Source organism: Ptychodera flava, chromosome 5 (genome assembly GCF_041260155.1).
Source record: "Ptychodera flava strain L36383 chromosome 5, AS_Pfla_20210202, whole genome shotgun sequence".
NCBI classification, from domain to species: domain Eukaryota; kingdom Metazoa; phylum Hemichordata; class Enteropneusta; family Ptychoderidae; genus Ptychodera; species Ptychodera flava.
This window is the reverse complement of record NC_091932.1, coordinates 10,274,251-10,302,201: the sequence shown is the minus strand read 5'-3', so window position 1 is coordinate 10,302,201 and position 27,951 is coordinate 10,274,251. Positions and strand designations below refer to the sequence as shown.

The window sequence follows — 27,951 nt, the reverse complement described above, 5'->3', positions numbered from 1 at the left end:
CTTGCGAGTTATAAATGGAGAAAATAGCTTTTCCGGGGTAAGTGACCACAAAGCTAGCACATATGTAAAAATCATCCTTGGTGAACTTCCCCTTTAACGCTGCGTGGACAGAAAATATTTTTGATCGCGCTACACAGCGCCCTCAAACGATGCTATAGAATGACAGACGAACGAAAAGTTGGTGTCATCCTCATCCTCATCTCAGCCTAGGGTGACCTTTCTAGCTGACGTTGAAAATGACGCTACTCAGCGTCAGCTTCAGCGTCGTATCCGAAGATTGCCGAAGTTACTGTACCCGATGGCGGATGATAAATGATAAAATTTGCCAATAACTTTAGAAAATAACAACTCCATTCTTCCTCAACTTTCTTTGAAAAGTTAAACTGGTTTGCAGGTAGGCTAATATTTTATAGTTAGAATATCTCATACAGACTAGTTTTTTGGAAATGTTCGTAATTTTTAGTCCATGGATCCGTGGATGCGTTTGTTGGTATCCTCTCAACTCTTGCGTTAAGATTTTCCAAAAATTGGTGAAAAAAAGGTATACACGGTCCGAAATGTGTAAAAAATCGCCACCATGAGAGGCGATATGAAAGCCCTAATTATTCAGATGACATAGATTTTCAACGCCATTGTTTTCGAAAATCAAATATTCAAATGACTGGAAATTTCACACTGTCAATGAGATGAGTTAAGGGAAAAGAGTGCATACTCAAACCAACTCCAAAATAAATTGATTAAGCTTTATATAAATTCATATGATTGAATTGATTATTCCAAGCAACCCTTTCCCAGTCACGGAGGGCCATCCCTAATATTCATGTCATTAAAGCCAATCACGCAAATCACAGACTCACCATTATTCACTACGTTTGTAAAACAATTAAAATCTTACATTGTTTTCCCTGTGATGATGTGAAGATGTTGTGAGCTCAAAGGTCAAATAGCGTCCAATACCATCTAAAGTTATTGTTCTTCTCATGAAAGAACTTGGACTCCGCATCAGCAATTTGGATTGAGAAGCCCTACCAGTCATTTCACAACGAATTATGCATGTCCATATGCCGAATATACCATATTAGAATGGAATTTGTAAGCGGATTAGGGAATACTTGAAGTGAGTACAGCCACAGCGTCGTAACTCGTTCATAGTAATGTAATGGTGTGCATTTTGTTGCAGTACTGATAAAACATTTCAACGGTATTTTCATCCTCTGCTTGTATATTTTCGTGATATGACTGCCAAAATAGAACTAAACTTTAAACGACCTACACGTAAGGTTGAATTTTTGACGTGTATGTATGTATGTATGTATGTAGTGTATGTATGTATGTATGTATGTATGTATGTATGTATGTATGTATGTATGTATGTATGTATGTATGTATGTATGTGTGTACTACGTACGTACGTACGTACGTACGTATGTATGTATGTATGTATGTATGTATGTATGTATGTATGTATGTATGTGTAAGTATGTGTATGTATGTATGTGTGTGTATGTATATATGTGTACGTGTATGTATGTAGTTCTTTCAGGCTTTAGAAACTAATTTCGGCATAAGAAATCATCTTCTGTACATCTACTTGCTTCTAGATGTTATGAAAGTATCAGACAGTCCAAGGGTACCTTCTTGGTTACTTGTTTAAAGAGGTAGAAAAATAATGCTTCAGAGACAGTCATTCATGCGCTATTGTAATTCTTTATTGCTATAAGAATGATGAACTGAGCAACGAGTAAAATAAGCCATACACTCGTTTGTACTAGTAATCACTTTAATTTTAACATGCATGTCTTCACAATTAATATGTGTTGGTTCCATTTGAATATCGGTCGAGTATTTATGCGGCCATTACTTCTACCTCACACATGGTCAGCATCTGCGTTCTATCAATCAGCTGTACACTGACGTATCGCCCTTGCATTGGAGTCTCACAACCACATCTGACATGAACTGGATTTTCTTTGACCATTTTCCTAATTACATCATTCCACAAGTTGGATTATCCTCGAAGTTTTCACTATCACCAACACGGATCTCGGCATTCTTGAGACGGAAACCTAAAAGAAAAATAAGAATAATTTCAGCACGTAATATATGTCATCTATCGGTAACAAATTACATCATTTAATTTCATAGCTGTTTCACTACATTGATGTGTTATTGAAGTATATAGGAAGTGAGAGAATAAATGAATGATTAGTGAGAGAGTGATGGGTGACTAAATAGATCACTGACAGACTGGCCAGATAGATGAATGATGAATGAATGAATGAATGAATGATGGATAAAAGTGGGATAAATGCAGTTCTCAGATACACAGAGTCTTATTCATCTAGTCACGTCAGTAAGGAATTTACAGAGGCAATCAAGTGAATACATTGTTTGAGGAAGTAATAAGTGTATCTTGGCGATATTTTACACATAGAGGGTTTGCTTTTATTGTTGATGTTACCATCACGCAATTACGATTATATTCAAATACGCTTGGCAACACTTTTCTGAGTTACAAACTATTGGGTAAGCTTGGACATTAAGTGTCACGTGTCACAATTAACTGCATCACTGACATGTAAGATTACTCTCTGACGTTTTACATTGTTTCTAGAGATTGCTGCTGATGCTGATGAGTTTTTTGAAATGGAGAAATGATAGTCATTTCGACCCTGAGTCTATGGTTCGAACGACATCGAAATTGACTCGTAGCAACCAAATTCATCTTGACGCAAGCCAGCACAAGGCAAATCAAAAGACACTCTTTTATACTATTCAAACCTTGCCTCGTAGATATTATATCAAAAGTAGTGTTGAAATAATTTTTAACGTGATCTTGCAGTGAGTGACCTTTAACATTACTAATTATGTAGAATAATGTGTATAAAAGCTCGCCATTGGTTCTATGTATAGGGAAGTTGTCCTCAAGATATATAAATTTCCATACTCTGAAGACATACTTTTCTGATGCGCATTTTCGGCTAAGTTTATATCTCATTCCATTTTTCTCCATGTTGAGTGAAAGTCGGGAAACTTAGGGGGAACTTGTGCTTTATTCTTTGCAAGAGAACAGTTTGTTGCTGTTGCAGAAGTATTGTCAGAAGTGTTTAAAGTACTACATACACTGACACTTTCATCTATTATAATGTGATCGGAGCTTTGAAGATGTTGAATAATCAGAAGCAATTTCTAGGAGACGATAATCGCCATTCATCCACTTAGAAGACTTGGTATTGTATTGTATTGTATTGTATTGTATTGTATTGTATTGTATTGCATTGCATTGCATTGCATTGCATTGCATTGCATTGTATTGTATTGTATTGTATTGTATTGTATTGTATTGTATTGTATTGTATTGTATTGTATTGTACTGTATTGTATTGTATTGTATTGTATTGTAACGTTTTGTATTGTAACGTTTTGTTTTGTATTGTATCGCAATATTGTAATAGCAAGAGAAAGATCACGATTTGTTGTCCGCCCGAGGATGGTGCTCATCACGGTCACCTGGCGTGCAAAGATGTTACTATGTGTTAAATCAGAACGAGAAATTACCGTTGATAAATATCAGATTAGACCTAAAAATCTCATGACACAACGAAACCGCATTGACAGTCATGTTTACTTACGACAGCAATCCTCTCTGTTAGTGATAACAACTTCATAGACGTTGTAAGTTTCTCCAAGGTCTACTTTCCACCAAGGTTCGTAATCTCTGTCTGTCCATGAGCATGAACCCATTTTGGCATTGGTATTAAAATCTCCGTCTACTGCTTTCTCAGACCCTGCATCTTGCCTTGGTTTGTCTGAACTCTGTGCAGTTTGCTTACCCTGTGCGACGTTGCGAAGACCAGGAGGAAATTCACAAGCTGGACAGACCAGGTATATGGAATTAATAAGAGGAAAGTTACATAATGCACGTTTTATGATAGCTCCTCAAAAATTACGTCTGATTTCATGGGGTGTAAGATAATTGTCGATTATGATGCAAAACGAAAACGATAATTTCGAAAGCATGACCTTTTCTCATTAGGGCTTGACGTAACGGTGATTTATACTCTACTTCACTTTTGTCACTGAAAGTAATTTCTTAACTATCTTTGCCCGCGTAAATTTTCAATGGGTCATTTCTGGTCGGCTTTAGCAGGTGCGGCAGTACCTCCACCACATGACCCACAGACGCCCCTGTGGTAAAAGTTTATTTCATTTTACAAGATTGCTTATCTCTCTTACGGTAAAAGCAAACGTTCTTATTCAGGGCGTTTGCTTTTACCGTAAAAGATATAAGCAATCTTGTGCTAATTTGCCATACAATGAGCGACATTAAAGGTTTACTGTCACCTGTTCAAAGTTTGCCACAGTTACCATGGAAACAGAAAATCTAACCAATCAAAGATTTTAAGGCGGTGGCCGCTTTTTAAAAACAGCGCCCTCACATTTTGAATACCAAGGTTTGCCCCTTTGACCATATATGGGCATATTTAGATTACAGGTGACTGTATACCTTTAACCGACGATATCATTTTCTTCAAGTCTGTGAAACACAACTGTGTTTTGTAACTCGTGAACTAAATATCTATCGCGTTTTAGGAAGACGCATCTTATTTAAGTGCGATTTCGGCGATTAATGTCCAGAATATGGATTAGGGGAACACAGGGAGACGTAAACTGTGAAAATATCGACCCACCCTCTGCAATACAACATGAAATAGAGAGTAAAGCGACTTGATACAGAAAATAGGAAATCATTTTGTTTACAGAAGTTCACAAATTAAAATTGAAAAAAATTGAAAGAGATATCTTTCTTAACTACAAACGGACAATGCTTGACTGCCAAGGACGATGTGACACTGATGACGTCACTTGTCCAAACTGCAAATCATATAACAAACTCGCGCTGTTCACATGTTGTACAATCGGACGTATCTCGACCTTGTGATGAATAGACCGTGCTTTTAGGAAATCGCATATGTCGATTATTCGTTTGAACTTTAAAACACGCAATGTGGTATTACAAAGCCGTGTATGAGAAAAGTTCCAAATTGCCACATCCTGGTCAAACGCAAGGGTTAATGGGCTTTGGAAACACACACACCTCTTCTGTTAAACATGTTTAGAAGGAGACATGATGGTATGTAGAAAACAGCAATATTTGTATGTACTGGTATGGCCTCAAATATATCTACGCTTTACAAACCCCTACAGGGCGTCCATTACAGCTTTTGTAAATTTTATATGTGATCGTAATACAAACATATAAGCGTCGTAGACTTGCCAGGAAGTCCAAATAGGAACCAATATTGGTCAAAGTTGTAAAGTGGACAGCAGAACAAGATGTCATAAATGCTTCCAATGAAATCTAGAAGCTTTGCATCGTGGATATTTTATATTTATAAAGTGAGAGGCTTTAAAACAATATGCTGTAAACTTGACATTTCATGTAATAGTGACAACTGTTGATTTTGTGTCACCATGCTGAGATATATACAGGCATGGATTCTATAAGCCAAACGAAATGATATATACTCACGTGGTAGGGTCGGAATCGTTGTTGTGACTGTGTTGCATAAAAAGAAAATATCATTATCTTTTTTGAGTAACATACGATAAGACATCAAATTCTGTCTATTTGGAAAAACTAAAGTATAACTGTGCAAGATGAAAAGACTAGTTAAGCTGTAAAATACAAAGTTTTTAGCTTAAATATGGAATAAGTGTATATTCGGTTCCTGGTTTGGTGCAAGAACGACGGGTCAAATGCCAAACGACAGTCTAAAATAAAGTGATGCAATTTTATTAGTGAACCATTAAAGTGGACAAAGAAACGGATATACATTAGGAAATCTTGTTAATTTCGTGTACTCAAAGACATAGGAAGTAATACAGGAAAGCCTATATTTTCCTTCACTGAATATATTGTGAGCACGTTTAGAGAATCGATGGCGGTGTATGAATTGTTACTGATCTAGAAACTATGAGCGTGTCTTACTTAATGAACTTGCTGTTCATTATATTTCTCATATATTATGTCAAGTTCATAATGTTACTTAAAGCTAATCGAGTCGAATAATATTGATCGTGAGACCTACAACTGGAAAGCCTGGTCTGCCTATATTTAGCAAAACAGCTTTTCATAAACAATTTGAAAAGGTGATAAGGATAAACTCTGCCATACCTTGGGGTTCCGTTTTCAGTGGTGTTGGATGAGTTGGTCGTGGCGTTGGTGATTGTGTTGATGGCGGCATGGTGGAACAGCTAATTTAGGTTAGAAATTGGATGATATTAAAGCTAACACACACCACAAGACACAGTGACTTAATTTGTTTCCTTGATATAGAGAAACAAGTATATGGGAACAGTACTGTTCACTCAAGCGTATCTTTCTATAACGAGTATATGCTTTACACACCTATCACCCATGGAAAGTGACCCTATGCAGTTAAAGTTAATTATTTACTCTGTTCACTCTGTTGCAATGTAACATTTTTTTCAAAGCCGCTGAAGGTAGAACGCACCTTGGGGACAGACATTCGGACTCTCAAACTTTTACAATTCTCTTCTGATATACCACATGTGGGGGTTCATTTTAAAGCTCTTGGTGAAAGAAAACTTTTTACCGGCTTAGTTTTTCGAAATTCGAAAATTTTTATTTTCTCCATAGAGTTAACACAGGGATGGCGGCCATTGTGAATTTCTAATATCGGTAAATCTTGGGTAATTTGTTTCTCTAGTTCCAAAATTTGCACGGTGGCCCCCTATTTTTATTCTTGATTTTGAAGGAGAATGATTGAAAGATTCCTTGAGGAAAGTTAGAGCAAAAGTTTAAGTCTTTCACTTTCGAGGTGCATACTACCTTAAAGTTACTATTTCATTTCATTATTATATTGGACCGACTATCTTGACCTGAATTAGCAAAACGCTATTGTATTGCTCTATATTTATAGATAATTCCAAGTGGGGCAAATGGAATGATCTTTCCAAATGCGGGAAGCTGCCTCCCTTCTACTTCTGGAGTGAATCATACAGAATCTAAGTAAACGCTGTAGGGCTAGCCTTGACTGAACCCTACCTATTTACTACCAAGGAAACTGTGATCAATAAAGATATGGCACATCGTTACTAAAAAGCAACATTTCCAATCGAATATAAAAGTTTTGTTGCATTCATGTTTGACCTTTGTAGATATATGTTTAGGATACATTATTTATTGTCAAAACCTCCTGTGAAACGTTGGCCATTCCAGTGTTTTTGGCTTACATACTCTGTTTCGCAAAGCAATGAATTCAAAGAAAGTTTTTTGTGCATCATGTGGAAGACTACCAGAAGCTCACTGTCACCGTCACAGTCGGAGGCTTTTCAAAGTTTTTAAATACACTTTATTTTTCCGAAAGGCGAAAAAGTCGACTTGGCACACTATTGAAGTGCCCGTCGTACTTTTATATGTCGATTATTTTACAAACGCTGCTAACCAATGACAGAGGAAGAGAAAATATTGTGGTACTTGAAACTAAACGTAATACCTGCATGTGACTGGCAAAATAAAGGAAACACCCAGAATGCATGCTTACCATACATAATGCATGCGATATAGTGTGAAACTGGTATTGGAATTTCTATCTTCATATGGAGTGCGTTGTCATTGTATTCAGATTTACAAAACCTGCCTCAATTTAAAAAACAAAACAAAACACAACATTTAGTACTTACCCAAAGTTCCATAAACTTCAACTTCACATAGTGAAAGGTATTGAGTTTTCCCTTCCAGCTGGACACTAACGTATCGCCCTTTTGGAAACCCACTACAACTGAATGTTACGGTCGCGGACTCGGTTATTTGGTGGCTGGTGACAGCGCTTCCACATTGGGTATTACTTGCTATGTCACTGCTTGAACCAACACGCACAACGGCTCCAAGCAAAAGTTCCGCTACAAGCAAAGCAAATCCATTTGAACAGATATTCATATCACTGTATCACAATTGCGTAGACTGTTGAAGACGTCGAAACGTATCGGAGGTGCGGCATCACCTCCTATAGTCCGACAAGAAGACGTACCGTATGATAGACTTGCACCAATGATTAATGGAAAAGAGATGAAATCTATTCTGTGTTCTCTGAGAGCCTCGATAATTAATGTGAAGTGCTCGTATGTCTGTTTGACTTAAAAACTTTCAGATAAATGTAAACATGAAAGCGTCATGAGTCATAAATAAATTTAGAACAGTTTTGGGACTTTGGAATAGAAAAATCGCCTCAGCTTGATATAATACTACTATATTTGATCATTCTGTACTGGATAAGACTGCGTCTTCCTGCCATATTTCGTAGCTTTACATAATTTATCTTATGTTATAAGATACTCAACATGACATCACAACTGGTCCAATAATCATCCTGAATCACTAATAATAAGTGTTGATTGTACCAGGCATCCTGAACACTCGTCAGAATTGGTCAAATATTGACAAATGTTTAATGATGCAACTAAATGGATGATTTGCCCCTTATACCAAAAGTTTTAGGACAGTTAGCCCCGGGACATTTCCTGGCTGAACAATTTCCAAAACAAATCATTATCGGGCACCATTTTTATTGATTGAATGTTACATTATGGACTTACTTCACTTGAATTGCTAAATACAGTTAAGGAATTTTGCCTAATATGTTTTATTTCTTTGGTGTGTATTCGATTTTTACAGAAGGGGTGGGGGGTCCGATGGAAATCAGGGGGGGTGACTTTTACGAAACTGGTTTTTGAGGGGGGGGGTCAAATTTTACAATCTGGAGGGGGGTCAAATTTTACGAAGGTTTGTATTGAGGTATGGGAAAACAATTGACTGTGAACTTTCACCGAAATGTTGCTTTATTCACCATACATTGTAGTCTAGGAAACTATGAATATTTTTTAAAAATACAACACTAAGTAAATCTGCGTATTCATAGACTTTTCATTATTCATATTACTGTATTTGATAGGATTAGGGTGGTTACAGGTGTGTGTGTGAGCAAGAAATCGGATTTTGGAATTTCACCGAAATTTTGATTCACTATACATTGTAGTCTATGAGGAAAACTATGAATTTTCTTTTTTAATACAAAACTAACTAAATCTGTAAAATTATAAGTCAATTAAGATATTATTCATACGGACTGTGATATCTGGGGCAGGGTCACTGTATTTCGTGCATGCATTTGAAATTTGGGAGGGTCACTCTTTTTCTTGCAAACACTTTTGAAGGGCCCAATTTTTCACCCAAGGGCCACAGGGTACAAAGGGGTAATGAATCAATCTGATGATTTTTTTTGGGGGGGAGGGGGGAGTCACATTTTACAATTGATGAATTTTTTTTTTTTGGGGGGGGGTCAAATTTTATAAATATAATTTTATGAGGGGTCGCTTTTTACTTTCATGTGTCGCTCAAGTTCCACCGACCCCCGCCCTCCCCGTAAAAAACGAATGCTCCCTTATTATGCAAGAATGAATCATATACACTTAAGGTCTTCACATTCTTTGGGTTTTCATGGCTGACTTTCAAACTAGTTTTATCACCTATAATAATGCAGGGAACGTTATCGTGCAGTTAGGAACTTTTACAGTTCTTTAAAGATCAGTAACAAACAGATACATGTAAATTTATTATACACGTCCTCATATACATGTGTAACAAGGGTGGTGTATAAAACACAGCGCCAAACTGTCACCAACAAAAGGGAGAACAGCAATTGTTAGGTACAAGACATAGATAAAATGAAAATATGTTTCCGCATATTGACGCTACAGTTTACAGTCAGATATATGCTGCAGTATTGTGAAATATCAAATTTATGAAATAATAGTTTTGTTCATGGTGTGACATTAAGTAAAATGTTAAAAGAAGTCGATTGATGCACAATCATGCAGCAACAATGCTGCTTCAATTTTACACACGAACTCAAGATTTTCGAGATACACTGTCATTCGTATTATTGTTGAAAACAAAGTAAATGTTCATGGGGCACTGTGAGTGGATTTGATTCATATAGTCAGTCAATCAAACGATTTTAAAGACTCAGAGAAATTAAACTTTAAATTCGCGAAAACGTATTAGATTTTAACCATTTCCTTAATTTATAACATGTGTCATTTACAAAATACACACTGGTTGCAATAATCTTCATAAACTTGAAAAAGCATAAATATAATCGAGTAATACCATTGCTTGCGACATAGTGAGTTGCTCCTATCCATGATGGTACAGCTTTACTTACGAATCAGAGAAATATTTTCCTCGATCATACCTACTGCTTTCTCTACGCAATGATGCGAATGAATTGCACTTAGTCAGTGTATAGGTTGAGTGACAGTAGGAAGTTTGCATGAAAAACATTCTGGTTTCCTTTTGAAAATTTTCGTCTCTTTCCGTCTGATATTTATGACACTGAAAAAGAGACTCATGGAAACAGCAAAACTTAACAATTGTTTTGTTTACTATCATTTCGTTCTACAACGCCATCATAAACATTTTAAAACAGTTTATTCCCAAACATTTACATTGCGTTACAATTCGTACAATGTGGCATTTCGAGGTGGAATTTTAGGAAACAAAACACTTACACATACTGTGTCAGAAGTTTAAGAACGACTCACTCAACGAAACTCCATTTATTGGAAATGCCAGATTAGGCATTTTCTGGTTTTGTGAATACCGTAAAATAGCATTCTATTTTCAAAGTGACGGTAGACTAATACCACAGTAAATATTGGTATGGTAAAGTAGTAAAAAAATTCTGTAACTTTTGTAAGAGATAATGTAATGCAATGACTGCGGCAGTCGAGTTGATCGCATTTTTTTCCCGGTTTCATTATCGATCCCCCGAAACGGTAATATTACGGTGTACTTTCTGTACATTACTGCCATTCGATGCATGTCATTGTAATCGGCAGTGAACGTTTTCGAAGTCGAACAGAAAACTTTTTATCTATACGACAGGTTCAGTTTTTGGCATTTTGAAAGGGACTTAAAATGAGTGAGGTTAAAGAATGGTTAGAATGATTTAGCCTGGCCAATTTCTGTTTTTTTTCTGAAAAAAAAAATTTCTATAGGGGCTAATGGTGTCTTTTGGCTTAATGTTTTGTGCAGCATCGTAAATTAAGAATGGTTACACGAAACGTGTATTGGATTTCAACGCTTTATGCATGAGGCAGAAGATGTTGGTATTATGCGCGTGCATAAGAACACGTCTCCGAAGGTCACATCGATGTCATTATCATTTTCTGGCCTTGTTTTTAGGTGGAGTGAAACAATAGCATGTAGTGATGGTTAAGATAGCATTTGACGTTTCATCTATATATCGAGGTAGAGATCGTTAATTACAAAGTCCGTAGGGAATAAGTTGCGTCCTTACCAAAAGCCTGAGCTAGAAAAAACATAATTTCAAGTGCAACATTTCGAAGTCAAAAATTTGTAGCAGCTTTATATACAGAGACTGTGTGTAACAAATTATGGCCATTTTTAACTAAGCATGTCTAATGGCAGGCATAATGAGTAGTTTTAAAAAGGGGACAGCACTTACGGCAGCAATCCTGACGATTTGTAATCACCACTTCGTTTACAGTGTATCTATTCTGAAGATCGACTTTCCACCACGGATTGTATTGCAGTAGAGTACAAGTACATGATTGAGCTGACCACTGACCGTCTGCAATTCCATCAACAGCATTTGTGGGCCCAGCTGGTGTTGAGGCTGTGTAAAGGCTGCTTTGATACGCCGGTTTTCCAACTGCGACATTTTCCGATACTAGCCAAGAAAATGCAAATGTTTAATTCTTTTTTGTGAGTGGTAAGTATAATCGGAAAGAATATTGTCGAAATGATGCTTCGTCAAAATTATGAACAAAGTAGTGACTCAATGTTTGCACGAGATGGTTTGGATAATGTGTTTCCTCGATTATGTACAATTAATCCAAACAATCGACGACGCTACATTTTTGCTGTAAGAAAAAATAACTTCAAAGGACCACATAAGGTTATCACCGCCGTCTTGATTCGTTTTCGAGATATCGCCAGAAATGATTTTTGAATTGCTTTATCAATGCATTTGATATTAATATGAGCATTATATATTTCACAAGATATTAAGTAACGCCGATAGAATTTCTGAGATCTTTGAATAATTGTAGGTACTTACACAAAACTCCATGAACCTCAACCTCACACAATGTAAGGTACTGAGTTTTGCCTTCAAGCTCAACACTAACAAAACGTCCCTCAATAGCATGACTACAATGTATCGTAATGGTGACGGACTGTTCTATTTGGTCACTGGTAACAGTACTTCCACATTGAGCGTTGTTTGCTATCTCGTTGCTTAAACCAACACGTACGACGGCTCCAATCAAACGTTCCGCTGCGAGAAAGAATTCTTTTATATGAACACAACTTATAGATTAAAAATGGTAGACTTGGAGGAATTGAAAGGAGTTAATCCAACAACCATAGATGCATGCGGCAGTAGACGTTGATATCATACTAATTTGTAATTAAGGGCGTCTCCGAACGTCAGTCTTTTGTCATTATAATTTTATGGCCTTCTATGCTACCTTTGTGTGGTAATTGAAGGGAAACAAGTGAGCGAAGTTGTTAACATATAGTGAGATCTCATTTGACGTTTCATGAATTTCGAGCTAGCGAACGCTAAATTTATTTGAATTGTGTAAGATATGTCGAAAGTCCGTAAGGGATAAGTTGCGTCCTTACCAAAAGCCTGTCCTAGAAAAAACATAATTTCAAGTGCAACATTCGGAAGTCAAAAACTTTGTAGCAGCTTAATATGCAGAGACTGTATGAAAGAAATTATTGGCTATTTTAACTAAGCTTGTCTAATGACAGGCATATTTAGAGTAGTTTTGAAAAAGAGGACAGCACTTACGGCAGCAGTCCTGGCGATTTGTAATGACACCTCCTTTACAATGTATCTATTTTGAAGATCAACCTTCCACCACGGATTGTATTCGTTTAGAGTACAAGCACATGATTGAGCTGACCACTGACCGTCTGCAATTCCATCAACAGCATCTTTTGGGCCAGTTGGCGGTGAGGCGCTGTAAAGGCTGCTTTGATACGCCGGTTTTCCAACTGCGACATTTTCCGATACTGGCAAAGAAAATGCAAATGTTCTTTCAACTGATAGGTAAGTATAATCCGACAAAATATTGTCGAAATGATAGTTCGCCAAAATTATGAACTAAGTAGTGAATCAATGTTTACTCGAGATGTTCGGATAATATGTTTCCTCGTTTATGTACCATTAATCCAAAAATCTCCGACATAACATTTTTGTTGTAAGAAAAAATAACTTCAAAGGACCACACAAGGTTATTAATGTCGTCTTGATTCGTTTTTGATAGAACGCCAGAAATGATTTTTGAATTACTTTTATCAGTGCATTTGATAATAAGATAAACATAATATATTTCTCAAGATATTGAGTAACGCCGATGGAATTTCTGAGATTTTTGAATAATTGTAGGTACTTACATAAAACTTCATGAACCTCCACCTCACACAATGTAAGGTACTGAGTTTTGCCTTTAAGCTCAACGCTAACAAAACGTCCCTCAATAGCATGATTACAATGGATCGTAATGGTGACGGACTGTTTCCTCGTTTATGTACAGTAACCAAAACAGTCTCCGTCATAACATTTTGTTGTAAGAAAAAATAACTCCAAAGGATCACACGAGGTTATTAATGCCGTCTTGATTCGTGTTCGATAGAACGCCAGAAATGACATTTGAAGTGCGTTTATCAATGCATTTGATTTTAATATGAGCATTATATATTTCACAAGATATTAAGTAACGCCGATAGAATTTCTGAGATCTTTGAATAATTGTAGGTACTTACACAAAACTCCATGAACCTCAACCTCACACAATGTAAGGTACTGAGTTTTGCCTTCAAGCTCAACGCTAACAAAACGTCCCTCAATAGCATGACTACAATGGAACGTTATGGTGACGGACTGTTCTATTTGGTCACTGGTAACAGTACTTCCACATTGAGCGTTGTTTGCTATCTCGTTGCTTAAACCAACACGTACGACGGCTCCAATCAAACGTTCCGCTGCAAGCAAAGAAAACGTTTTATCTTAACACAACTTATAGGTTACAAATGGTAGACTTGGAGGAATTGAAAGGAGTTAATCAAACCATAGATGCATGCGGCAGTACACATTGATATCATACTAATTTGTAATTAACGGCGTCTCCGAATGTCCTGTCTTTTGTCATTATAATTTTATGGCCCTCTATTGCTACCTTTTTGTGGTAATTGAAGGGAACAAGGGAGCAAAGTTGTTTGCATGTAGTGATGGGAACGATCTCATTCGACGTTTCATCAATATCGAGCAAGCGACCGCTAAGTGTGTTTTCATTGTGTAAGATGTGTCGAAAGTCCGTAGGGAATAAGGTGCGTCCAAACCAAAAGTCTGTTCTAGAAAAAACATAATTTCAAGTGCAACATTTCGAAGTCATAAAATTTGTAGCAGCTTTATATACAGAGACTGTACGAAAGAAATCATGCGCTTTTCAACTACGCTTGTCTGATGACAGGCATATTGAGAGTAGTTTTGAAAAAGAGGACAGCACTCACGGCAGCAGTCCTGGCGATTTGTAATGACAACCTCGTTTACAGTGTATCATTTTGAAGATCAACTTTCCACCACGGGTTGTGTTGATGTAGAGTACAAGCACATGATTGTGCTGACCAATGACCGTCTGCAATTCCATCAACAGCATCTTTTGGGCCAGTTGGCGGTGAGGCGCTGTAAAGGCTGCTTTGATACGCCGGTTTTCCAACTGCGACATTTTCCGATACTGGCAAAGAAAATGCAAATGTTCTTTCAACTGATAGGTAAGTATAATCCGACAAAATATTGTCGAAATGATAGATCGCCAAAATTATGAACTAAGTAGTTAATCAATGTCTACAGGAGACGGTTTGGATAATGTGTTTCCTCGTTTATGTACAATTAATCCAAACAATCGACGACGCTACATTTTTGCTGTAAGAAAAAATAACTTCAAAGGACCACATAAGGTTATCACCGCCGTCTTGATTCGTTTTCGAGATATCGCCAGAAATAACACTATGAAGTTCTTTTATCAATGCATTTGACTTTAATATGAGCATTGTGTTTCAAAAGATACTAAGTAACGCCCCTAGAATTTCTGAGATCTTTGAATAATTGTAGGTACTTACACAAAACTCCATGAACCTCAACCTCACACAATGTAAGGTACTGAGTTTTGCCTTCAAGCTCAACGCTAACAAAACGTCCCTCTATAGCATGACTACAATGGATCGTAATGGTGACGGACTGTTCTATTTGGTCACTGGTAACAGTACTTCCACATTGAGCGTTGTTTGCTATCTCGTTGCTTAAACCAACACGTACGACAGCTCCAATCAAACGATCCGCTGCAAGCAAAGAAAACGTTTTATCTGAACACAACTTATAGGTTAACACATATGAACTGAAAATGCTCACGTGTTTCATTATATATTGCATTTATGTGCAAGTTTGAACCTTTGCTACATGTTTGCAACTTCATTGAAAGTGTTATGATCAACATAATGAATTTCACCACAGATTAATTCTAAAGGTCATTAAGTATTCAAATGTGTAATTACCTGAAATAAAAATAATTAATTTCTCTGAGTCATTGTATCACAATATAGCATGTGTAATTGCCTTTGGTCAAGTCCTCAAGCTCTATATGCCAAACCGTGAAAGCTTGTTAGCTATTTATGCAAATTATGAATTAGCTGACATGAAAATGCAAATACTTTCAATACTGTTATAACCTGGTATAATGGTCACACAGCATGTTTCGCCAACTTTTATCAAGTAAATGTCAGTATATATCCCTAATAGGGAAGGTTCATTAAATATGCAAATTGGGAATCGGCTGAAATAAAAATGTCAAATGACTTTCAATAATCTTGTATCAGAGTATCTTTAATGTACATGGCAAGTTTTGTCGACTTTGGTCAAGTCAATACAGACAAATATCGCTAATTAAGAAGTTCATCAAATGTAAATTAGAAATTGGCTAAAGCAAAAATTCTTAACGAATTTCAATAACATGTATTATAGTATCTGAAATATATGTAGCAAGATTCATCAACTTTGGTTGAGTCAATTCAGATATATATATCCCTAATTAGAAATGTTCATTACATATGCAAATAAGGAACTGGCTGAAATAAAACTTGTTAATGACTTTCGATAACGTTATATCATAGTATCTTCAATGTACACTATGCCATCGTTTGGGCCAATCAGTTGGCCCTCTTTTAGGTCCTTGGCAAACAAAAAGGCTTCCAGCAACACAGATTTCGCATACTCAACTTTAACGCTTTGGGACGAAAAATGTTATTAGTGGCCAAATTTTCCCGCATGCGGAAATGATCTTTGAACTCTTTGTTTGAAAATGGACCGCGTGGTTTTGATTTCTACCATTGTTTTCAGGAGTTAGAGGCGATCTAATAGGGCGCAGTACAGAGAAAGATATAGATTTACATTCCCACGGCTTCTTATCCTGGAAAATCCTCTCCGATAAGCAGTAAAGGCAACTAAAAATGGCAACAAAGTTGAAATACGGGTTTCTTGCAATCTTTCTAGTGGTCTTATGCCTTATGCGGGATATCGGACCGCAGGCGGGCGAAGATTGCATTATAAGCGCGCCAACCCAAACTCACTGCATGGACATCACATTTACGAAATCGAAGTCCAAAGTCAACTACGTCATTGTTAGAATAAGAGAGGTTTTCCATCACACGGGAGCATATCACCACAAATTTTGCACAGATAGCGTTGCACTGGCATTGAAAAAAGGTGCATGGGAAAGCGGGCAGTTTCCCTCGCTATGGGTAGGAAATGCATTGAGCAAGACACACTTCCGAGTTCGCAAAAGACGAGGATCCCTTTACGCGGCGCACAAATATAACTATTTGCTGTGATACATAGCAGAGGCGTGTATGTTTATGATCCTGAGAATAACATCAGTAAATAAATGACGGGTATGGCGCGTAATCAAGGCCAATATTCGAACTCCCAATTTTCAACTATACAACTCAACATTCAACATTCAAACTCCCAATTTTCAACTATACAACTCAACATTCAACATTCAAACTCCCAATTTTCAACTATACAACTCAACATTCAACATTCAACATTCAAACTCCCAATTTTCAACTATACAACTCAACATTCAACTATCGAACTCAACATTTGGGATTCCTATTCCCCATTTTCAACTTTCGAACTCCTCCCAGGCATCCCTAACTTGCTTCATTGTAGTTAGCCACGTTTTTTCTTCTGGGCTACTACGTCAGAACGCGTCATAGATACGTCACATGACGTTTCGGAGTTTTAGAGTTATTCCTATGTGATGTTCTAGAGGGTCCAAAAATATGAACCGGTAACACTTGTGATGCTATAACTTCAAGATTTACCGCCGACCGCCGCCATCACTTTGGCCTAATTCGGTCGCTATCATGTCGTCTAATGACAAGACCGTGCGTGCGTGGCTCGCCATGGCCCATGGCTTATTTTAAAATTAACGACTCGCTTGTTAATTTCCACACTAACAGCCAAAACACAACTCAGACACTAAACACACCAAAGCACATACAAGACGAAATGGCTGATGTGTGAAGCCACTTTCCCTTTATTACACCGTGACCACTATGTTCAACATCATGTATTTCACGTTGAGCGGCTTGCACTAGTTGGACAATACGCTCACTACACATTCCAATGCCACTTAACTGTGACAAAAGTCTAACATTACAAGACTCTCACACCTACGTGACATATCTCCCCGTCTGTCGGGCTGGTAAAGGTCAAGTAGCAGCCTAGACAAACTATCACTGACGTGGTCATGAACGAACTCGGTGTCGTCCATGTTCAAAATTAACTGCGAGGTCACCATGTGTTTGGGACTCCCTAACAAAGTGATAAGTAGTTTCATGTAAAATGACACCGACGATTTTTTAAATCGTATTTGACTATATGTATGCTCATTTTGGCTTGTGTTCGCTGGCTAGTGGTCTAGGGGGACCTATGACTTCGATAGTTGCAAATGGGGTATACAAATGCAAAATGTTGAGTTCCAATGTTGTTAATGTGGAGTTCGAAAGTTGAATGTGTGGAGTTCGAAAGTTGTAAATTAGGAGTTCGAAAGTTGAAAATGTAGAGTTGTATAGTTGAAAATTGGGAGTTCGAAAGTTGAAAATGTGGAGTTGTATAGTTGAAAATTGGGAGTTTGAATGTTGAATGTTGAGTTGTATAGTTAAAAATTGGGAGTTTGAATGTGAATGTTGAGTTGTATAGTCGGAAATTGGGAGTTTGAATATTGGCCTTTATGTACGCATCATAGACGGGTTTTAAAAGTAGACGTTTTTGCGACGAAACAGACTTCTGAAGGTAGCTCGCTTTGGGAACACGTCATCCCGACCGCTGTCCACTTCGACCCCAGTAATTCACACTGGTTTGGTTGACCCCGGTACAACAAGTCACTTCGACCCGTCACACTTTTAACATTATGTGACATTTTACTGAATATTTAACGCAACTTTGCTAGAGAGAATTGATGGTGTTTCTATGATAGAACTGTTTGCTTCGAAACGATAATTTGGCCACTGAATATTTGCACCACGGCCAAGTGCCTACATGTCCGCGGAGACGATTCAACATGTTCCTCAACGAAGCCAAGAAAAAATTGAAAATGTCAATAAAATGGCTTCACAAAGGCTGAAATACGCGATACTCGATGAAGTATGAAATTTGTGAAATGAAATCAAAATTGACAACACAAGTGTTTGTCTCGGGTAGTACTACTTGAACTATTCTACAGATTGTTTTTTCCCTACAGTGCAGTATTTGTCAGTGACAAATACTGTCTTTGCAATACATTTTTTGCGATGAGCTGGAAATTGATTAATATCGAGTTAATGTAAATAAACATTCCGTTATTTACTGGAACACGTTTATTTTCTCAATCCGCAATCTGCGGACTACGTGCTGAAGTGCATTGACTGTTCATGTCAACGATCGTTTCTCCCTCTGCAGAGTTTCTGTATCCCGCTCAACGCTGTAGGCCTACCTCGATCACGCGATAGTGACGCTATGTAGCTTTGCAGTATTGAAAACTTGTCATAAAATGGCCACCACGTCTAACCGTAACACGAATTGTCGGGATTATCATACGGAAAAAAGACTGCAAAAGTAAGACTTCGAATCTTCATCGGAATTGAACACATCATGATTGTATATAAGTACCAACCGTGAATGCAGGTTGAGCTCGGCAGTTACACAAGCATGATGGTACGCTACATGCACTGCCGCGATGCCGATCGTATGCATACCAAAGCCTATCCCGGAATTTGTTTGACGAACAACCTCGCCTTTGTAATCTGACACAGTCAGAATTTAAAAATGTTCACAAAGGAGAGCAAACATACTTTTATGGACAATGGCGAGCACGTTTCTTGGCGAAGCAAAATCAAAACGCGGCAGAAGTACATGAAGTACATGAAGTACATGAAGTAGGTCACGGCTTGGACTCTGTGCACGAACCTGATTGGATAGTTTTATACCTTTTACCAAAAGTTATTATTCATCAGAACTTCCATATTTAGGGGTCGGGGTGAGTGATAATGCCATGCCATGAGGCTAGATAGAGAACGTATGTAGTCATTTCTGGCGATCGAGCAGCGAGAGAAACAAATCAATCACCAAGGGTAAAGCTAATTTGCTAAACGATAATTTATCTTGAATAGTGAGTTGAATGAGTAATAAAATATCATATTTTTAATGTTCAATACGAGGTTGAAACACGGAGGGACCGTGGTTGAAACCAGAGCTATCCAGCTGTAGCCAACCTGGACCATCTCATTTCAAAGCGCCCTCAAACAGTCGATCGTTTTCACCTGTCAAATGCGGCGTAACAGAAAAAATTAAAACTTTCATAACTTCATTAATATCCAAGCCACGCCCACCAAAACCTTTTCAGCTCTTGCCATTTAGATACTGAAGCTGTGCACTAAATGTGGTTGACATCCCTTCAGCAGTTCTTGAGATATCGGGTATACACACATACACACTTCAAACACACACACACACACAAACAGGCAGAGGTAAACCATATGCTCACGTGTGTGAACACGTGAGCAAAAAATGGTAGGCTTTGAAGAAGTGAAAGGAGTTAATCCAACCATAGATGCATGCGGCAGTAGACGTTGATATCATACAAATTGTAATTAACGGCGTCTCCAAATGTCCTGTCTTTGTCATTATAATTTTATGGCCCTCTGTGCTACCTATTTTTGGTAATTGAGAGAAACAAGTGAGCGAAGTTGTTAACATATAGTGATGGGCACGATCTCATTGAACGTTTCATGAATATCGAGCTAGCGATCGCTAAGTGTATTTTCTTTGTGTAAGATGTGTCGAAAGTCCGTGGGGAATAAGTTGCGTCCTTACCAAACGCCTGTTCTAGAAAAAACATAATTTCAAGTGCAACATTTGAAGTCGAAAAATTTGTAGCAGCTTTATATCCAGAGACTGTATGAATCAAATTATTGGCAATTTTAACTAAGCTTGTCTGATGACAGGCATATTAAAACTAGTTTTGAAAAAGAGGACAGCACTTACGGCAGCAGTCCTGGCGATTTGTAATGACCACCTCCTTTACAGCGTATCTATTTTGAAGATCAACCTTCCACCACGGGTTGTATTGATGTAGAGTACAAGCACATGATTGAGCTGACCACTGACCGTCTGCAATTCCATCAACAGCATCTTCGGGGCCAGTGGCGGTGAGGCGCTGTAAAGGCTGCTTTGATACGCCGGTTTTCCCACTGCGACATTTTCCGATACTGGCAAAAATATAAACGTTAATTTCTTTTCGTAGGATAGTAGGTAAAAAACCGACAGGTTATCGTCCACTCAAGATTAATATATAATTGACCAGACCATTTACCATCCGCGTTTATGATACTATTATTGTGTAAAAACAATCCACTTCATGATCAATGTTACTTCCAGCGTATCAAATGGTTACTGCGTAATGTTCCATACGTAATGAAGATATTTCGATTGTTTTTTTTCCCTAGTTCATGTCGTTATGATATACAGAAACGGAATTTAATTAAAAATTACATTTTTTAATACAGATCTAGATGTGACCCGTTGCATCTATCTTTGCCCAGATTTAAAGAAGTATATGAAAACAATATATATATATATATATATATATATATATATATATATATATATATATATATATATATATATATAATATATATATATATAAACAATGTTTAAGGTTAGTTTTCCGCTGATAACAAGTGGTAAACTTTGGGACTTAGGGATTGCTGCTTACATAAGGCTTACCGTTTGGCAACCGCTGTAAACGAAGGGTGGCATACATGTAATGTTCATGTGAACAAATACGCTTGTTTCTGGAAAAGAGTCGAACTGTACTGCGATCTTTCACAAGACAGTTCTGCGCTCCATGACGCGCCAAATGTTTTGCCCCGTGCGCTCTTGGACACTGACTATGAAGTCAAGAACTAATGTCTTGAAACAGTCCATAAACGGACCTCTGGTGCAGGCAAGCCATATCTGACCATAGACCAACTCATCGAAAAGCAACCCTTGAAACACAAAACTTATTGTTGGAGTACACTTCCATTCCCATAGTTAATCTTGCAGGTTCATTCACATGTTTTCGGACCCAATGTGTGACATTTAACATGCCATAAAGATTTAAAAATGTTGTGTAATTTTGTCATTTTCTCAAGAATTTCTTTTCAAACAATGACTTGAAGTTCATTGACTGATTAACATGAGTGATTCCCATCTACACATCTACAGAGTTATTTTCTTACGGCTGTCATTCTAATTAATAAATATCGTAAGATGTTTTCTTTTATTTCAGCCGTAGCTGGTATTGCATCATTACTGCGAACTTTTCATACTTGTTCATGGCAGTTAAGGGAATGGATTTAACATGACCGGTTTCTACATCCTACAAATGCCAATTTTCAAATCCTAAAACTATGTGCTAAATAGTTAACTTAATAACGCCTCACATTTGACTAATGTACCATTGAGTGTATGTACTGTAAGGGCCTGGGGTCCTATTTAGACTTCTTACGGACAGAAATATCTTGTAAAACGTCCAGCAAAACGAGTCATTGAGTGCTGTTTTCGGTTGCAGCTTGAAGCAATGCTCATATAACAAGCCATAACATAACAAGTCTTACAGCCCAAATCGCCACTCCTCTGTGTGAGCAGTGTATAGACAAAATAGACAAACGTGGTATGTAATAGAAAGAATTGACAATTTTTCAGTCGAAGGTAAGTACAATGTAATAAAGGTATTGATACAGCGTACTTTTTGTTTGCGTCGTATTTATTGGCACAAACAAAGCCTTCCGTGGATACCTTGAACCCTTTTTATGACGATAACCGTGACGTTTATACTCCCAACAATCACGGACATGTCCTAACTTATCCAATTCAAACTTGACTCAAGTGAAAACTAGAATATTTGTTAATCACTAGTTTTTTGTAACAACCGAAGAAAATGATCCTGATCGCATTAGTAGCAAATTGATTTAAAAGTTTGACAATAAAGAGTCAACATATGTTCTACATGTATAAACTCTCTGTACCCCATATGTACAAATGACCCTGTCGAAAGCTATTTATTAATGACTGATTATCAGTGGCCACTATTTCACCCGACCGTGACGTGTCACCTTTTTATCCATTCTGTGAGCCTTTACACAAGACTTATTTTTACTCAGTGGTACCAGCTTAACTTTTTATTGTTCGAAATTGATATGCCGTGGGCTGACTAGCATAGGTGACTCTTTGAGCTGTGTAAATGAAAGTCAAACATTTGACAGGAACCCCGGTTGAAATTTTAGTGAGAAAATTATTTTTTGGACTTTAGGTAAATATGTTTTAATTTTACACCTTTGCGTCAAAGACAATAAGTGGAATCTGGTTTGTTTCTAGTTGAAAGGGAGGATAGCTACCATAGCAAAAATTTTTTGAACATTTCAAACATTTCGTCATTTGTCAAGCAGTTGTAGTTGAACAACAGAAGTGGGACTGATTGTCGTAAGTAAATACTTGCAGACTTGTCATTTCATTCGTGTGAATATAGTTGACACTTTGTCAAAGCACTCGGAATGTAAGTATTTCTTCACTTATTAGAGTTTGCGGGTTACATTTTTTATTCTTTTGTAAGGATGTCTATTGAAATACTGAGGTTCATGCCTTGTACGCACTGCCCATATAGCCATTGATTTGTCTCATGGAAACTAATTTCTAAATGTTTGACTCCAATGCAAACGATATCTAGTATCGTCCGGCACCCGTTGGTAATCATGGACCCAGTGTCAAGGCTATGAATGAACCAGTTTCTGTCATTAATGTGTTTCCTCCACAGACAAGAAAAATATTATTTCTACACAAATAAAATCCCGTTTTCATGAAGGCAGGGAAAGATGCGTTTGACTTAATTGCAAAAGCAAGAGAAATGAGTCCGCTTGAGTATACTTATACTCCTGTTTTTTTTTGTGAAGCCGCACAAATTCTCGCCTTCGGCGTGACGTTGTACGTCTCGCGCAAAAAAAAATAGTATACTATGACGTCAAATAGAGAAAAATACCATGGGATTACAAGTTTACCACATGAACAGTCTTCTTATTTTTCTTTTTTTATGTGGATGGATCAAAATTATTGCAATAAACTGCATTATTTTTGTCGAGATTTGTGTTTTATTTACTCGGAGTACTTTCATTTATATGAGTAAAGCGGCCCGTCACCCAGAAGGAGATGTATAAATGAATTACGGGTACTTTCATTTATAAATCCGATCAAGTTGAAATTTTTATAGTTCAAATGGTATCTCCACTAATAAGACATTCGGATTTGGTCACGTGAACGTGTGATCATTGTCTCGCGCTGCCCTGACCCCTAAGCAGGTCGGCTTTCGGCGGACACAGCTTTCACCGCGCTGGCGACGAATAGCCATAGTATTCAGAATTATTGGGTCACCTTTTTGTGCAAATTTCATGACAGCACGGGATCGATCACGACAAATCGGTCTTTGTCGCGGTGTGCATCTATGAACGGAACCAGTGCTGGCAAAAAGTTCCGGTTGATGACGTACATAAGGAGTAATGTGGATTTCTAATCTGTGCTGGTCTACGGCACACAGGTGGCGATCCGGGCCACTTCATGTGATAATCTTCCATACTATTCTACTTCACTAATGTATTTTACAAATACCAAATGGTATATCACAGTAACCAATACATCAAATGCATACTTTGGCTTTTATTATGTTAGTTTACCTTCCTAATTTCTTCAAAGGTTTATTACTGCGATGTCGTCTCTAAAACTTCATCTCAACTCGAAGTGGTTCTTGCGTGGAGTCAAGTTTAGAACTGTGAAATAACGATTCCCGCCATTCAATTTTGACTATTCAGTTTCGATGAAAATCTCGGACTATATGTCAACCGAAAAAAGTACCCGATGACTTGCTTTTGGGGGACATTTTGCCAGATATTTCTGTCCGTAAGAAGTGTAAACATGACCCCATATAGTGCACATATTCACTGGCACAATATTTAAATGTGAGGCGTTATCAGGTTAATAATTCTTCTTTTAAGAACATATTTCAATGATTTGAAAATGTCACATTTATAGGGTCTACAAACCAGTCGTGTTAAAATCAGAGTGAAATTTGGCATGTTGTTCTCAGTTTTTATAACGCTGTGCCCGGTTGCACTATCGCGTGCCAAACTAGAGTGAAAACTCAATGTAATTTGGATAGAACAATTGAAACCCGTTGAGTTTCAAATTTGGAATGTCCTCTCTGGAAGTAAGGAATTGACCACTTAGTTACGGAATACCCACTAAGCTTGAGCTAGCGTCTTTTTTCTAACATCGTATGTTTTGGAAAAAAAAATAATACCATTTGTTAATGAGTCTGTCATGTCGGTATTTCTGTAGAACAGGCACCAGTAAAAGATAGTCAACTCTACCAAAGAGTTTTATGCGCAAATTTTAACTTATGGCTATGTGAACATATTGAGAATACTTGAAAATAATCTGAAGGGATGTCTGTGTCTTTATGTCGTAGATTTACCCATGTTTGATGAACTCTTATTCCATCTCTCCTTCTGAGAGAAAAATATGTAGAAGCTGAGGTAGTACGTGCCAAAAATTGCATCAGCTAAATTTTCAATGAATGTCTGAACAACCTACGAATAAAAATATCTGGTCTTCTGCAAATGGTTTGTACTAGGAGCAGAATACATAATCTTCACCGATACTTGAAATTCGAAATAACAGCCATCCCTGTGGTGACTCAATAAGAAACAGTAAATGATAAATTTTCACAGAATTAAGATGGGGAAAACTTTATTTACTCCAAGAGCTGCCAAAATGAGTCCCAACTTGCTGCTCTAGACCAGAACACAAATGTCACAATTTGAGAGTTCAATATCTTATCCCAAGGCGCATTATACCGTAAAAGTCTACGGGAGTAAATGCAAGAAGGCATTAAGCCTTCCTTTGGACAGCTTAGACAGGCAAGATACTTTACCTGAACTAAACCCAGTATAGATCCATGATTATCACTGCCTTAGCAGCAAGATCGGACCTTTCTAGCGTACAGTCGCACACCGTTCGTTTCCGGCTGGCAACTACTATATAATATTATGCCATCGACTTAAACAAAGTTAAGTAAACACTGGTATTATAGTATATTAATTATTTGTACGAATATTAATATTCAAACTCAAAAACTACAAATAGATAAAATTGACAGAGATAACGATGGTGACTATAGTCTAAGAGCAATCATATTAATTCGTATACACTATTTCATATAAATGTAACGAAAAGATGCAGAGACACAAATTGCGGGTAATGGAATGCCATGCATCGTCGGATACCTTTTGTGCAGTCAGTGCAAATTTGATTTAGTCATTGGAGGATAACGCGGTCCAAGTAAATTTTTCTCTTAATTTCAAATAGAGGGGATTTCACGCGTGAGGGATATGCCAGAGTATCTCATACAGAGTTATGTCACGCATTGGGCTAACGGTCACTACGATCCTTTTGTGAAAATCTACCGGATGGACCTTCCTTGAACTTCTCAGGACAATTGATCCCACTGTAGAATTTGTGATATTGGTTACTACAATCGCACATAGCTTTCAGTTTATCATATTATATTTGCAGATGCCAAAGCAATGTCTTGTTATGTTTATTTTATTCATTACAACATGTGATTCGGTTGTGGAAGGTGGGAGGGGGGGCTTTATGATATGAATGTTAGCTAGCTCAGTTGAATGACCATTGTGTGATTGCTTATATGGCTTTGATATATATGAAATTGTGGGGTGACAATTAGATGAGATAATGCTAAGGGAAAATGTTAACTTAAGTCCACACAATAGAAATCTGCAATATTGGAAAATCTATTGATTTGGGCGTACAGGTAACAGTGTTACCACTTTTTTGTACCGTTAAGTGATATGCAAGGGTTAAATAAATTTATTTTCGCCTACATCGCGTCTTAAACCTCAGAACTCTCGCCATTGATCACAATGCCAATTGCGAAATTCGACAGAAACAACTTCAAATCGAACTTGATCTTGATCAAACTTGATCTTTCACTCGATGGCCAGAACTTGCGCTGATTGACTAATTAGCCATAACCAGAGAGAAGAAGTATTCTGTTGTTTTCAAAAACAAAAAAACAAAAAACAAAAAAATACCAAAACCCTCAAAAAACAAAAATAGAGGAAAGCTGGACGCCCATGGAGAATATAAATACTTTAAAATCGACCACCGTATAAAGCTTCGTGACGAATCTCTCTCTTCACTAAGATGGAATGTTTTCTATACCATGTAAAAATCTCATGCAATGCTTCACTCATATAATAAACAGTATGAAATTTAGTCTTGGCAAAGGAAGTTATAAGTCGTCGATTTTTGATCACAGTTATCGCACTGGAATGTGAGCAGAGAGATTCTGCGTCCGCGTAACGGTAAAGAACAGGCAGAGATTCCGCATCCACAAGAAGTTATAAGTTATTACAGTTAAGTATTCGCAACTATTGTTGTATTTAGCATCACACCTGATGACTCATGCGTTTATTGCTGCTGCGGCATGTTTTCACATAAGGTAAACTTGCATAGTGTTAGCAAAGCTGACGCTGACCGATGTTGAGAGAGAGAGAGAGAGAGAGAGAGAGCGGAGAGAGAGGAGAGAGAGAGAGAGAGAGAGAGAGAGAGAGAGAGAGAGAGAGAGAGAGAGGAGAGAGAGAGAGAGAGAGGAGAGAGAGAGAGAGAGAGAGAGAGAGTTGGCGCCGATATGTTTCCAGTGGCATTCGGCTGTCAATACACTTTTGGCCATGAGTTTTCACCGTATCGGGGTTATTCAACGCAAAACACGAGGGGTTCAAATAAAGAAGACGTCGACGTGTTTTACTCTGAATCCTGAAATTTAACCTAAAGTTCTGAAAATATAAGGCTTACTTCATGCAGTGAAGATGGGTCTCCGAATAGATTTATGTCGTCATCCCAGTTTTACAAACATTGAGATAGGAAGGGACTCGCCTTCACTAAAGTCCCAGTGTACGCGTTTGCATAAGATTATACAAAGATGTGCATTTGACTATTTTTGCATTAATAAAGTCTCATTCCATAAGGAAGTTGTTTTTCGAATCAACAAAAGAATTTGGCCATTGATTTAAATTACTTAATTTACTTACCTGTACGAGAAAACCAGGCTACCGCGAATATGCCAAGAACCAACAAACGCGTCATGCTGAGTTTGCTACGCCAATGTTTCCTACCG

General features: G+C 37.5%; 1 protein-coding gene across 2 annotated transcripts; it reads right to left on the bottom strand.

Annotated features, from left to right (window-relative positions):
• Nucleotides 1–1,688: 1,688 nt before the first annotated feature.
• LOC139132972 (fucolectin-like) lies at nt 1,689–27,951 on the bottom strand. Of its 2 annotated transcripts, XM_070699306.1 has the most exons (11): nt 27,866–27,951; nt 20,709–20,932; nt 15,245–15,463; nt 14,636–14,859; nt 13,889–14,107; nt 12,912–13,135; nt 7,711–7,929; nt 6,179–6,258; nt 5,534–5,560; nt 3,633–3,872; nt 1,689–2,066 (listed from the first exon to the last, which is right to left on the bottom strand). In XM_070699306.1, exons 8-11 carry the CDS (start codon nt 6,246–6,248, stop codon nt 1,987–1,989), a joined length of 417 nt encoding a protein of 138 aa, XP_070555407.1. In that variant the 5' UTR covers nt 6,249–6,258; nt 7,711–7,929; nt 12,912–13,135; nt 13,889–14,107; nt 14,636–14,859; nt 15,245–15,463; nt 20,709–20,932; nt 27,866–27,951; the 3' UTR covers nt 1,689–1,986. The 2 variants fall into 2 exon arrangements, with proteins under 2 accessions (XP_070555407.1, XP_070555406.1); XM_070699305.1 differs by lacking the exons at nt 15,245–15,463; nt 20,709–20,932; nt 27,866–27,951 and adding exons at nt 11,556–11,780; nt 12,171–12,389.

What these genes read in the sequence shown, in the direction of transcription:
- LOC139132972 (XM_070699306.1), bottom strand. Translation starts at nt 6,248, where the DNA reads ATGCCGCCATCAACACAATCACCAACGCCACGACCAACTCATCCAACA. An exon ending in ACTGAAAACGGAACCCCAAG is followed by an intron (nt 5,561 to 6,178) that starts GTATGGCAGAGT and finishes TATGCAACACAG; the next exon opens with TCACAACAACGATTCCGACC. An exon ending in AACGATTCCGACCCTACCAC is followed by an intron (nt 3,873 to 5,533) that starts GTGAGTATATAT and finishes TGGTCTGTCCAG; the next exon opens with CTTGTGAATTTCCTCCTGGT.